The 14,762-nt window shown below is 41.3% G+C and overlaps 1 protein-coding gene across 1 annotated transcript in view; it reads left to right on the top strand.

Annotated features, from left to right (window-relative positions):
* Nucleotides 1–10,825: 10,825 nt before the first annotated feature.
* BNC1 (basonuclin 1) overlaps nt 10,826–14,762 on the top strand; it is a 74,693-nt gene continuing 70,756 nt past the window's right edge. The window contains exon 1 of the mRNA XM_032123052.1: nt 10,826–10,983. Within this exon, the coding sequence (XP_031978943.1) occupies nt 10,975–10,983 (9 nt within the window). The 5' untranslated portion in view covers nt 10,826–10,974. The remainder of the gene's footprint in view (nt 10,984–14,762) is intronic.

Genomic DNA, 14,762 nt, shown 5'->3' with positions numbered 1-14,762 from the left:
GTCACACCTATTTCCATTAAAAGAACACTAGAACATAAAAATGAGCCTACTGAGTCACACCAAGCATCTCTCCTGCCCTGTATCCTACCTTCTACACAAATGGATGCCTAGGGAAGAGTAGTAACAAAACAAACTCCAGAACACAACACAGTCCCACTGCTACTGATGTACTGCATCTGAAGGCAAATCTTTGCTTAGTTCCTTTTTCACTGAGCATTGCCACTAACATTTAATCTTACATTTTCTTCCACTTCCTACAGTTTCACAGCTTCTCACTTTAGAAAACTGTAAATTGTTTTAGGAAATTAAGTCCCTACAACAACAAAAGTGCATTTTTATCATCAGCAAAGCAGACTTGACACTGGCAGAAACCAAGAACTTTGTAAACACAAAATGAACTCCACAGCATTGTGAGATAATATGCATCTATAAAATGCAGTTTTCCAATTTTCTCTCTTTTGTCTCACTTAGAGAAATGTTCACTTACAGAACATTTTAGTAGCAAGTTTATGGAAGCCCTGTTCCAACAAGAGGCTTTCAAAGGTACGTGCTAGTTCTCGTACCTGGTGCTCAGCCAGCAGATGGGGCTATTAAAGTCACAGGAATGAAAGAGAGAAACAGCGTAATTAGCAAAATTAATGAAAATCTCTAAGTACTAAAGGCCAGAACAAAGTATACTTTACAGCTTAGAAGAGATCTGAATGCATTCAATGGTACAATAATTTACTGTATTTTTTTCTGAATGTATATGTGCTGGAGAGTGAACCAAAGGTATTGCACATATTAATTTATTTTGTATGGGTGGAATTTTATTGCGTGTGATGAGGCCCAGTTGTATCAATGCGACACTTTTCAAGTAAGATCTAAAAAAAAAAAAACAAAAACGTGTCATAAATGCACACCAAGTACTAAATCAGCATAATTTCAGTGTTTTGAATTGCCATGGGAATAGCTGAGTTCCCATCAAGTTAGGTCTTGCAGAGGTAGCAGTCATGCTTCTCTTTTCCTAATGGTGCTACCATCACTCCCTTCCCTGTTGACTATTGTTCAGGTATAATTATAATGTGCCTGCAGAAATCCCATTAAATGTCTAGCTTTTGTTTGTAAATTATATGTATCGTAAGGTTTATGAACTGATTTGCGTGTTAAAAATTCGCAGAAGAATTCCAAGTGAAGAGCCTTAGAGTATTATTTTTCAGTAAATGAAAATAGCATGTCAGTATTTTAGAATGGAGATTTGGGCCCTTTTCTCCAGCTCAACAGAACCTGCCTTTCAAATATTACAAAGGACAACTGGGCATTGCCTAAAGGCTGCCTGTTTGCAAGCAGCACAGCCAGTGAGCAATTTATTTATTAAGGGCACAGCAAACATGTCATTCAGCTGTACACTTTACCCAAATCTGAACCCAAAGATGCTGTTGAGGATCTTAAATTCTTGAATTGCTCCTCATGAAAATATATTGCTAGAGTACACTTTTTTATCAAAATTGATCTGAAAAGTGATATAAGCAGAAAGAAGTTTCTTGTTTAAAAATAAAATTTCATCTGCTCAGAGACCTGAACTCACATAGGATGCTGAAGAAAAGCATTAAAAAGAAAGCAGCCAAGGAGAAATGAAGGGATGTATTTCATAAAGTATGAGGTCACCCTGCTGTCTCAGCAATCTTGTCTGTCTCTTTTTATCACTGTACTTAGGTATTACTTTTCCACACATTTTATGTCTGGAAGGCTAGGATTAATACTTGCTGAGGGGTATAGAGTCCACCAAACATTCAGACTGCCCAGCTGCACAGTAGTCTGCAGCTGAGATTTGTACTTTTATAAAATTTAGGCTACCTGGCTTCTTAAAGGGCAAGGAATACACGAGAATTTTAAACCCTGCATCTAATGTCTCTCCCTCACGTGAATTTCAAAACAGCTGGCTTTTATACATCAATTCATTTTTGTATATTGAGATGGAGAATTACATCCAACAAATATGGAATTACATTATTAGACATAAGACCAAACCCTGGCTTTTCTGTAGTGCTCTAAATTTTACCTCACTCTAGAGCTGAGAAACATGGAAACACTAGTACTGGTACATCAAAGCATTGGAAAAATTTAATCAACGGCACCTTCAAGCTATTATGCATATCAAGTGGCAAGATAAAATCATGAATAACAAAGTTCTGCAAAGTGGTTGCACAAACACTGTTGAAGCAATCTTATAAAAGCGTATTTCTGCTGGACTGGACATGTCCTTTGCATGGAGGACACCAAGCTCCCAAAGGAAAGAACGTGTAGTAAACTTTTAATGTGTGAAAGATCAAGAGAACGACTGAGGCAGAGCAAAAAGATGCCCTGGAAAAAAAAGAAAAATTAACCTCACCCATTGTGACACAGGCAGCAACACACGTGGCAAACAAAACGTGTTGGAGAGACACATTAACATCTGCTGCAGAAAGCTTGGAAGAAAGACATGCAAGCCAAGAGAAGAACAGGGTAACTGGCAAGCAGAGAGAGTGTGAGAGTGGGAGCACGTGCAGGGAAACTGCAGAAACAGCCAGGAAAAACGATCCCAACGTACGGAAGTTGATGTCACACAAACTCGTGCTTCTTTCGTCTTCAGAACAACAGGCACCAACCGATGATGACAAATTCATATTTGGACCTTCATGCCAACCCTTAATCTGTGGTGCAGCGGCTAATGTTATTCTTGGAGCTAGACAGACTCTTGCCTAAACAGCAGTAACCTAAAAGAGCGTGTTCACTTCAGCTCCATTAAAAAATGTGGGTGGGGTGAAATACATGGGAAAGAAGCAATCATGAAAGCGATCCATAAGGAAGTTCATTTCATGCTTCTAAAAGGGTTTGGCAATAAGCAATTGGGGATTTTTTGATTAGGGGAAGGTCCTTGTACTTAAAAAAGTGAGAGAGACCATTTATTACAGGAGAATTGAGAGAAAAAGGGTTCCAAGGCATCCATATTTATAAAAGAAATCATCTAATTTTTGTATTTTCTCCTTTATCCCTGGCAATGTCTGCTCCAATTCTTTGTTACTGAGTTTAGGAGACTCTTACTTTCACAGGAGACATGAAAGAAGGACATTAAGTTCACGTCACATCTGTGAACATGTTGCCATGTCAACAGGCAGTACTTTGTGGCTTAATTATTGATTGACTCATGTTCCTTTAGGACATAACACAAGCAATAACAGCACACCGAGCTGCTTTTCTAACTTAGATACCTCTTTATGCCATATAAGAGGTGTGGCAATTCCAACCTAGGCATGGGTAAGGTCTATATTGGAGCTTTAGCATAAAAGACCCTACCACAGCCACCTTGCATGAAGAATATGGTGGTCTCAAACATACATAATTATATTAATCACATCAATAAAGAACTGGGACTTGAGCCTTTGTCCTTTAGATAAAAAATCCTTAGCATGCACAACTGCAGCTAAAGAAGAGCATTTTTAGGTAATGCATGGATTAGTTCCTACAATCACTCAGTCATTCAACAAGTCAGCTATAGCAACCAGAACAAGTTATTTCCAGGCATAAACTGTGAAGTAAGAGAAGGTAAAAATTACAGTGCATTATGTAATCCATGGCAGCTATTCATGCACACATTGTTTTCCTGTGGTGGGTACAAGGTTGATTAGCCCATTCTCACTGACCATCAAACTACCTAAGGTTACCTTGTGTTTACCAAGATGTAAAAGCACATACCCTAATTATTAACCATGAAGTATCAAATACTACAAAACTACCACCCTAACTTGCCTCACAGGAATTTGTTCCTACAGCTACATTCCAGCTAGGAGTCTATATGCACAAAGCAAGGGACTATAAACAGGCAGAGAGGAGCACTGAGTAGTTCCAAGAACTCTCAGCAAAGTTTGAAGGAGATAAGCTGAATGGGGAGAGAGATGAGATATTTTTAAGTTGAAGTATCTCAATCTGCTCCATTTCACAGCTGGGTAAATCAGTATTATCTCTGCTGGAGTCTTACGAAGTCTCCTTTGCAAGAGTAAATTCAGATCTTGTATTGGAAGTGTAGTCAGGCAGGATTCCCAGGAACTCAAAAACAAAGTAGAAGGGTAAGGTCTTGGTTTTTTGAAAAGGGTATTTAAACTAGAGAAAAGACATGTAGAAATGCAAGACACATTTCTAATCCAAAAAGAGAAATTTTTTTTACCATATAGGTAGTTCCTTTGAAAATTTCATCTGCCACTTACAATTTTAAGCTTAGTATCCTTGGAAGTGGATAAACAGAAAGAGGTGGGCAGCATCTTGGAACATCCTTTTGATGTGTGTGGTCATGTTCACATCTTGCTAAGCTTAATATTTCAAACCCAAGTTGTAGACACAGCGGTGGTCACACTCAATTTGTCACTGCTGTACCATTATATATATGCTGTGGGCCAAAATAAGTGCTCCTTTCTGCTTAATTCTTTTTCTGTAATATATAGAAACAATTTAGATATGGGTTTTATTTAGAAAGTTGTATTTGAACTAAGCAACTTTTAATTAGCAATGTTGCACTATTTTTTTAAGGGTGTTTTTTTATACATCATGGAGAACTCTTGTATGCTCTTCAAAGTAATTTCCATACAAAATTTTATTTCTTACAGATGCATAAGTTATGCTAAAAGATAGGCTTTTACAACAAACTTTAAATTTATTTTCTAATTACACTGTACATTTATTTGGAGATGCATTTCAGATTTGTTGACCTGGCAATATTTGCTTTTCAGCACTTCACTGTTTTTTGGAATTTGCTGTTGTTTCCTGTGAAACAGGAACATCTCCCAATCAGAAATCCCATCTCATGACTAAGAAAACACATTCACTCATCAGATCTACTGATTTTCTTCGGTGGCTTGGATCAAGTCTGTCCAGGCCTCAGAACCTCCTCTGTGTAATCAGGAAAACAACACTTGCCTTCTGCTTTTGTTCCACAGTGTCTAGAAGGGCGCTGGGACAGTCTCAAAAATTACCATGTTCAGTGTACTGGGATTACAAACTGTGTTACAGTTTCTTAGTGCAATAAATGAATAATAATGAGCCTGTTCTAGTTTCAGAAGAATACATCCATCCAAGCCATTTATGTAAATAAGTTAACTTGATACACAGAAGTGCTGCAGCCTTACAAATTCTACTTCCCCCCGTCTGTAAAAATGACATTTCTAGCTCCTCACTGCTCTTGCTTAGAGCTACTTTTCAATTTAATGAGCAAACTTTCCTCTTGCCCCCTCACTCCCCTCTCTTTAAGCATTAATCTCTTGGGTAAAACATTGTCAAATGACTCTTAAAAATCTAAAAATATAATGTCCATGCTACAGCCTATCTTGGCAGTGTTATCTTCAAAGAGTTCCAGAAGGCTAGTGAAGCATGACTTTTTTTTTTTTCCTAAACCATGTGTATACAACTAATCAGGCTGAAGGATGCTTTTACAAGATACTCCTTCCCCTAATCTGTTAAAATTCTTTCAAATGTCATTCCTACAGATGAAATTAGCCTAACTGGTCTAATTCCACGTGGTAAGATTTTTATTAAAGAAAGCTCAAAGTGAAAGAAAATAATGATAGAGAAGAGCATATCATTTGTGAGGGCTTGACATACACTGCTCGTGGAGCTGTAATCATCAGAAAAGTCCTCATTTGCCTCAGAAAGTGTTACCTGCAGTTATCATGCCATGATGACTCAAACTTTCTTTTGTCTTTTTAAACACTGGAGCTACAATGACTCCTGGCCACCTATAAAGGAGCCCTCTGCCTGCCTGGGCAGAGAGGAGCCCACAAGGAGTCTCAATGGTTTTATGCAACCTGAAGAAGGCAATATTCCAGAGTACTCTTTTTCGCTACATTAGTTACAGAGACAGCCATCACAAAGGAAAAGGGCCATGGACCTGTTCCCCACAGAACTAAGCACTACAGTCAGCAGCTTAAATCCAAAATGCCTTCTGCTTCCTCTGGATTGATACACCACTGACATTATCCAAATCAAATTAAAATCCTTGAGGAGCATATATCCATACACCTTAATGAAAAGTACCACTCATTCATACCTTCTTGTTATGCCACCTTTTCTCTGCATTTTATACAGTCCACTGTATGATGCAGTATTCCATCCGCCAGCCACTGAATGACAAACTAAAAATTTGTGTTCCTGCAATTCCAGTTTCACTATTGCCACTCACTTTAATGAGTGAGCTCTCCACAAGAAGAATCTCTCAGCTGGCTCTAGACAGAGACTCTGTAGCTGGCATGGCCTTCCTAATGAATGACAGCATAGCCTGACGTGTTCACTCCTTAACAGAGGTACAAGAGGAAACAAGATGAACCAGAAGTGAAACAGAACCATATCATTTTTCAGCAGTATGATTAGATTGCTTATTTCTTTACAGCTGGACATGTATCCTGCTTATCTACTCACTGTGCTGAGCCAAAATGCCAAAAGCATAAAACATAGCTGTATGAGGTCACCGTGGCATTAGTCAATTTTTTTACTAAAGAAAAAGAAAGACATGCTGTTCATTCTATTGAATTTATATACTGACACATGATAAAAATCCAACCTCGACCAAAGATTCCTGCAGGAGACTCTTCAGTGGCTAAACAGAAATGTACAGCTGGCACATATCACATGATTTTTTCCCCTAGTGGTTAGAGCTGTGATTACTCTTAAATGCATTTTGCAAAGATTCTAGAATGCAAGTAATTTACAAGCTTTGCTTATCAAATACTATAGCTAAAGTTTATTATAAAGTTAAAATACAGTAATTACAACATGACAAGGCTAACTGATTCCCAACAGAACCACCCCTGTACTTTCTATTCTTCTGATAAGTACAACTCTTCCTTTTTCTGAAGCAGTTCTAAACAAATTATGGATAAATGTTGCTTCTCCCATATGTAGTATGCAATAGCATCTGAGTGACTATGATTGAGTGAAATCATCACAGCTGGAGAACAGGAAATAACCTGAGGGTGAAGGGAGTCAGAAAAAAATCTGTTCCAGGGTCCAGAAGGTCTCCTTGGCTGCTGGGGTCTGCAGTGGCAGTGTATGAATGAATGAAACACAAGAGTGAGCATAAAAGGCAACGCCCTCGAAGTTGAACAACACAAGCCAATGAAACTTCTGGCCTTAGGTTTTACGTATCTACATGGTTTTTACCTCAAAAAAGTAATTTAGTCATACTTAAGAGTTCAAAGAACCCGAAAAATAAAGAATACTTTATCCAGGATTGTATTTACTATTGTGTAATTTGAATCTCTAAATGACTGAGAAAAGTTCCAAGTGATTACTGATGAAACTTTTTGTGAGTATAGCTCCTCACATTTCTTCCTCAGCCAAATGTAAAAATGGACTGTGAAGTTTGGTTATTTATTTGATATTGAGTGTTATGTTAAGCACTCCACTAGGCCCAGCTATTCTCTCAAATACTTTTAAATGGGCTTTCTTTGGTTTATCAAGTTACTGATTTAGCAGTTAACTTTTTTTACTTGTGCACGTCTGTAGGTGTATGACTATGTTATATCAACAGCTGTAACTGTTGCCTGTGGGTATTTTCTTGGACAAAATGGATGACTCCGCCTCTTCTCACATGAATTCAAGGTGTGGTCACCTACTTCAGTGTGTCTCTGTCTGGAATAGCAACCTCGCATGACATGCACCATGAAAGAACAATTTGTATAATGCTTTTAGCTCTTTCTGACCATTCTTTAACATTCCAAATATTCACAATGTCCAGCTACTTCTGACTAAGAAAGTCAGGAAGTGGTAATTTTTCAGGAATACAATTCACTCACGGTTTTGCTTAGGAAAAGATTCCTCCTTCAGCATTGTTCTTCCTACTCAGTCATGTAGACTGAAGTTGGCACACCAGAAGTGTTTGGCTTCTTTTCCAGCTGCCCTAGAAAAGGTATGGAGATGTCATCCTCCTCACAATGAATGACAAATTGGAATTATCACAGTAGGATGACCCAATATACAGATCCTGGTAGTATGATCCAATATACTGAACCAAATACCTTAAGGTGATCGATAATAAAAAAAGGCCTGGTTTTGTTTGCTTGGTTGGTTTCTTTTTTCCTTTTTTTTACTTTTCCAAAAATCCATTCTAAAAGGCAACAGTGAGCTACAGGAAAACGAAAGCAAATACAATACAATTTTTCTGGAAACCTTTAAAGAAGCAGTTTCCAAAACTGGTCTGGAACTCTGAATGTCCTCTCCAAATCACTGCTGGCTAACGAAACTTGCGGAAGTAGATTCCATTGCCTTGCCTTCACTCTGTCTCTTTTTATTGATCAGGCTCCTTTGAAAAATAGAAAGAACACACCTGGAGATTACAACTTGGCTACACCTCAGGCAGGGCACTCTAGTGAGGGGATTGTGGTTGCTAGCACACACCTCTCCATTTTAATATATGCATGTTTCAAAATAAACAGAAATGCTCCTAACACACTTGCATTCCCAAATATTCACATTGACTTTGGCGTACCAGCACCAGCATTCAACAAAACACTGGGGGGGAAAAAAATGCAAGCATCTCAAACATCCCGTTTTGATTTACTTTCTTGTGGACTAACATCCATAGGTGGTCCCAGTGCTGAATTGAGACTCTCTGTTGTAGAGGCTGGCTCATAACTCCAGGGTTTAACATAACACTACACCATGAAGGAAACTCTAGTGCACATTCCAGCCCTTTCACTAAATAGCATGGAAACTGTATACACTCATTCCAGGTATAAAATTAATCTCTTCCTAGTGCTCACTGGCCTATTAGCTTGGCAGCCTTTCAGCACTATGCTTTTACAGCATCGACACATTTCAAAGAAAGCAATGTGTCTTTAAATTCCTGTTTATAGAATTCAAGATTCTTTGATTCTGTTTCAAAATCATGATGATCATGACATAAAACAGGGGAGCTGTGTGTAAAATGAGTTGTCTGTAAGATCTCTATTATTCACATGCATTTTAAACCTGAATTTGAAAAGATTCATTTACTTGAAGCAGCTTAGTGAACTTCAGTATTTTGGTAAGCATATGCTACACATTTACAAAAGATCCATTTAAGAGACTTTCTGTTTGTATTTCCCACATTTTTATTGCAAGACCAAATAACGAGTAGCAGTAATAAGTTCACGTGTAGCATTAAATCAGTATGATTTTTTCCCCCAAAGCTGCTTCCTTTCTGAATAGTTACAACAACATATGGCATTAAATAATTTCAATACAGACATTATACTTATCAAAAACCTCGTATTATGTCCTCAGATGGCCTGCTGTAATATGCTTCATTTACCTAATTATTCAAACGTTTTTGTCTGATTAGTAAGTTCTTATTTATATAAACAGTTTTTTATGTGATCAACTGTAGAGAGTTAGTTGACATTAGCTACTGTTTCCACTAAGACTCAATGAGATTGCAAGCGGGATAAAGTGATTAAAGGGTTCAAGTTCTATACATCATATACGCATCTAATTATATTTGCTTGTTGCTATATGCAATCATATACAGTGATAATAATAGAACTGTAAAGTTGTAACCAGATCTATTCAAACTGATCGTCCAGAACTGTGTAACAACCTTTTAGCCTGGGTAAAAAGATATTCATTATCTTGGCAAAAAGGTGCTAAGATATTTTTCCCTGTGTTTTATGTATACAATCTGCACAAATATAGTTTGTGCATGTCACACAATGAATACACAATAGTCTCTTTTTTATACAGAGTAATTCATAGGATCCATACCTTTGAGTCACTATTTTTAAATGAGTGGGAAGATACATTGAATTCAGACAACTAATCAATTTTCTGAAACAGGTGGATCTTAGCTGTGGAAGCTTTTTAAAAAAGAGAAGGAAAAGGTTAATTCTCTTGTCACTTGCCCAAGTTTTACACTGATGTAGCTTTGCACATTGCTGTGGGATCGCTTCCCCTATTCACCGTGTTAGAAGTCCAATTCAGACTTTCCATCGAGTTCTTGGTATGCTGGCTGACAGCAAATGCCACCTCTTGACTTCTTGGAGCAGTCAAGGACTGTGCTCCTCACCGTGTCCGAGCAGCGGCCTCCTCCAAGCCGGGAGCGCTGTCTCCACGTGCGGAGCGGCTCCCAAAGCCTGGCGGGGCACCCCGAGCCGAGCCCAGCCCCAGCCCCAGCCCCAGCCCCTGCCCCTGCCCCTGCCCCTGCCCCAGCCCCAGCCCCTGCCCCAGCCCCAGCCCCAGCCCCTGCCCCTGCCCCAGCCCCAGCCCCTGCCCCTGCCCCTGCCCCTGCCTCTGCCTCTGCCCCGGCCCCAGCCCCTGCCCCTGCCCCTGCCCCAGCCCCAGCCCCAGCCCCAGCCCCTGCCTCTGCCTCTGCCCCAGCCCCTGCCCCTGCCCCAGCCCCAGCCCCTGCCCCTGCCCCTGCCCCTGCCCCAGCCCCAGCCCCTGCCTCTGCCTCTGCCCCAGCCCCTGCCCCTGCCCCTGCCCCTGCCCCAGCCCCAGCCCCTGCCTCTGCCTCTGCCCCAGCCCCTGCCCCTGCCCCTGCCCCTGCCCCAGCCCCAGCCTCAGCCCCTGCCCCTGCCCCAGCCCCAGCCCCTGCCTCTGCCTCTGCCCCAGCCCCTGCCTCTGCCCCAGCCCCAGCCCCTGCCTCTGCCTCTGCCCCAGCCCCTGCCCCTGCCCCTGCCCCTGCCCCTGCCCCAGCCCCAGCCCCAGCCCCTGCCCCTCATGCGGCGCGCGGGCGGCACCGAGGGACGGGGCGGACGCGGGGCGCTGCAAAGCGCGCTCAGGTGCGGCGGAGCGGGGTCACAGCCGGCAGGTGACAGCCCACCTGGGACAGCCCACCTGGGACAGCCCACCTGTCACCTGCCCCCGGCCCGGGGCAGCGAGTGTTAAATAGCGAGGGGGCCGAGCCACCCACCCCGGGGCACAGGGGGTGCCGTCGCCGGTGCGGGTCGCCTCAGGACTGGCCCCAGCGTCAAGTGCTTTGTGGTGCCGTCGGACATGGAACCTGTGAGTACCTTCCCGGCGGGCGGCTTCGAGCACTCGGGGTTACGTGGTGTTGCGATGGGGGGAAGCCCCGCTGCAGCCTCCGGGCTGGAAGGGCGCCTTGAGCTGGCCGTGCGGCGGGGCCGCCCCGGGCCGCGGCCTCGCCGCTCCCCGCCGGCCGCACGTGGCTGCGCCGCGACGCCGAGGAGGCTCCGTGGGGCGGCGGGGACGGAGCGGCCCCGGGCCCGGGAGGGCCGCGGGGAGTGGCGCCTCACGGTGAACCGCCGCTGCCCGAGCCCCAGGAAGGACGGGACGGCTTTTGGCCTTAACTTTTTGACTTGGTTTTGTGGGAACCGCCGCTGCCCGAGCCCCAGGAAGGACGGGACGGCTTTTGGCCTTAACTTTTTGACTTGGTTTTGTGCGTATGTGTTTTTTCTTTTTATCGTAACTGCCGGAGGGCACGATATTTTGCCCTTTCTATTAGCAAGCTTGGGCGTTGCGCGTTTGGGTGATGGTTAATTGCTACCTTGTAAAGCCTTTGATAGCAGTCGGCGAAGTGTTTTTGTGGTCAGAAGAACCTATTGAAATATACATGTATGTTTACAAGATCACCGAGAAATTGACAGCAGTATCACAATGCCATCCGGAGCCTCCTGGAAGACCCTCTGGTTTCATTTTACTCATTCTCCTCTTTAGGGTAAATGCTCAGATTTAGCTTTGATGCTTGAGTTTCCAATGAGTTACACAGACAGTGTGTTTTTGTGTTATGAATTAACGTTTTAAGGTAGATTTCCTCCTCCATTCAAACATACCATCTTGTGTTTTGGTAGTGCCTTTTGTTTTTCAACTACCAGGATGCTGGAACATGGTTGAGCTCTTCAGAGCAAGCATTCTGCTAACGCTTATTACTTACAGGTGAATGTGATTTTTTCCCCATGTATAAAGATTTCTACAAACCAAAAAGGCAGCTCTAAACAATGTGCAAAAATTCTTTAATCCCTTTTTTTCCTTTACATCCTAATGCAGTTGCTCTTAGAATGTTCTATGTGATTCTTCTTGTGGCCAAACTGAGGGTAACATGTGTTACCTTCAAAAAATTGTCTGCAAAATAGATTGTCTTAATTATATCATTTCATTTCATGTGTGCTTCAGTTGGATACTTCTTCAGTTGCTGTTATGTTTGCTTTGAAGGACATTTTTGAAATAGTGAGTGGTTTTTTTAGTCTTTCAGGGATGCTGGATGCTTCTATTAACAAAAAAAAAAAGGAAAAAAAACCCCACTCCTCCAACTCCTTTATGGTCTCATGTGAATAAAGGAGTGGGTAAAAGATACTTAATCAGCTGTTTGTGTGTATTATGGCTGTCCTTGTTCTAGTTTTTTTCATCCTGTATTATTTTTAAATCATTGTAATTAGATAAAGAGTGCTGGTATTAATTCCTAGCAAACAAAAAATACAAACGTGCACAGGCTTTAATGATTTTATGTAACATAGCAGTCTGACAGTCGCATGTGCAAACTTACAGCTGGACAAGAACCTATGAGAGGTAAATCACAAAACTCCATTGTTCAAAGTCAGGATGCCAAAGATAGCTTTGGAAGCCTTCAATGAAGGGAATTCTTAGGTGGGAAAGAAGGCTGGATGTAAGTTTTGAGCGTTTGGTGAATGCGCCTGTCTTGCTAACGGGGTACGTTTTGTTTGAGGGAAGGCAAAACAAAAAGGCTGCAAAACCAGGTTCTCAAGTTAGAAATGGTGTTTGCCTGGACACTCTAGAGTCTGTTACCTTCTCTATGATGGAACTCATTTAATCTTTCCAGGCACATGGTTGGCTCATCTCACATAAAAGGATAAGGCTGACTTACTGGGGATCTTTGGTTTATCTTTTGCTCTCTGTAATGGGATAATCAGGTAGTCATACTGTAAGACATAAAACTGAATTGTGATGCACACACGTGCAAGTCCTTCGGCATTTCTTAATGGGAAGTTTCAACTTTGCAACCTGTTTTGTCGGGAGAGTTGGAATATGTATTTTAGTGTTACTTTTCACTTAAGCAAAAAACTACAGTGGAACTCATAGAACCGTGTTCATTGGCAATATGATAGGATTCAAAGGGCAGAGCCTGTTGAAGGAACATCACACATTGGATTTTCATCTCACTGGGCTTATTGGTAACAAAAACCAGACTATTAAAAGGATAACTGGGCAGAGAACAGACTTCTGCTTTGTGAATGGATTTTGTAGCTGTTTGCTGACAACTTGTTTGAGAAAACTATTCTTGAGCTCTTTACGCTTTTGTATTGGCCCCTATCTGCTCTTGGCTTTCCTAAGTATGTTTCTTGTCCTCTGTTCCCCAGGGAAGGGGGTAACTTGCAGGAGGGATTTTATTTTTCTTCTTCTACGCCATCTTAATGTTTTGAATATGTTGTGTAAAGGCATTCATTCTCCTCGCTGTTCTGATACCTGTTGTTACACTGGCCACTTCCTTCAGCTAATAGAAGTATTTTGATTAAAATTTATGTTCGGTCCTTGCATACCCTGCAGTCCAGAGCTTCTGCAGTCTCTACTCCTTTATAAATGTTTATGACTTAACCCTTGATGTACCATTGTGGTAAGGAAGCATTCATTTCCCATACAGGGAAGAGAGGGAGGAAGCTGCACTGATGATTCAGAGGTGTGAAGCACTGGGAGGAGCTGCACATGAAACCCCTGGTGACTTACAAACAAGTTTTTCTAAGATCACAGAGGGAACTGGGCCAGGGGCTTGGATGCATATGTTCAGCTTACATCTAACAAATAGTTTTTGTGCAAAGCCCTCAATTACATTTGCATTTCTTTCATTCTAGTCCAGAAGAGTGTCTTGTCACTCAGAATATTGATTCTCACAGTTGTTCTTCTATTCATCTTAGTATGCATAGAATTTTATATATATATACTTCTGTGCCTATTTTCTAAGTACAAGCATATTTGTAAATAAAGCAGATGTATCACTATTTTGGTATAGACTATTTAGTAGCTGGTGATGTAGTTCAGGGTTTTTTTCTGTCCCATGTTGCTTCATACTTCCAAAGTCAGTTCTTACACCATGACTGGAAACAAATGCTGCTTCCTAGTGAAAAGTAATGTATGATACATGAAGTGTCAGGCAATTCATCAGGAGTAAGGAGGAGATGGCCCTAAGGCAAACAGTTTGCTCTTTAGAATATAATGGTTACTTAACCCTTTAACTCGTTGAGCATGTGTATGAAGAGATAACTGGAGGAAAAAAATCCTTCTCAAGAAGAAATAGTAATTCTGTCTTGAAATGTTTGTAAATGAGAACAAGCTCTCAGCCCATCACTGCTAGTTTTTATGAGCAATTCATTTAAATGATAGAAACTGCATCTGAATTTGTTTCTTGTGAAATTTGGTTAGTTATTTCAAGTGTTTTTAACGTTATTAGTGGCATGTTCCCCAAATGAAAAATAGTTGCAGGCATGTTAATGTCTTTCTGCCCAAGTCCAGCCCTGATCATTGTATGTTTGTTTTCACCAAGAGCTGCAATAACTGTATTACTTCATATGATTTCTTCCACAGATGGAGACTTAGTGTGTTCTTTAAACTGTTTAAAGAAATACTGATGTTCAACTTGAATCCTAACCTACTGCAAAGGAAACTGGAAGTAGTTTTAGGAAGTGCAATATTCATAAGTACATTTGTTGATAGTGCAAGCCTTGTGCTATTTTTTACTGCTTTACTTTTTTTATGAAAAGCCACATACAAACTAGCAATTTGAATGCATTTTGCCCAGGAGAAACAAATGAAAT

Source organism: Corvus moneduloides, chromosome 13, assembly GCF_009650955.1.
Source record: "Corvus moneduloides isolate bCorMon1 chromosome 13, bCorMon1.pri, whole genome shotgun sequence".
Classification (NCBI taxonomy): Eukaryota; Metazoa; Chordata; class Aves; order Passeriformes; family Corvidae; genus Corvus; species Corvus moneduloides.
Note: the sequence above shows the minus strand (reverse complement) of the source record. Positions and strands in the feature narration are given on the sequence as shown.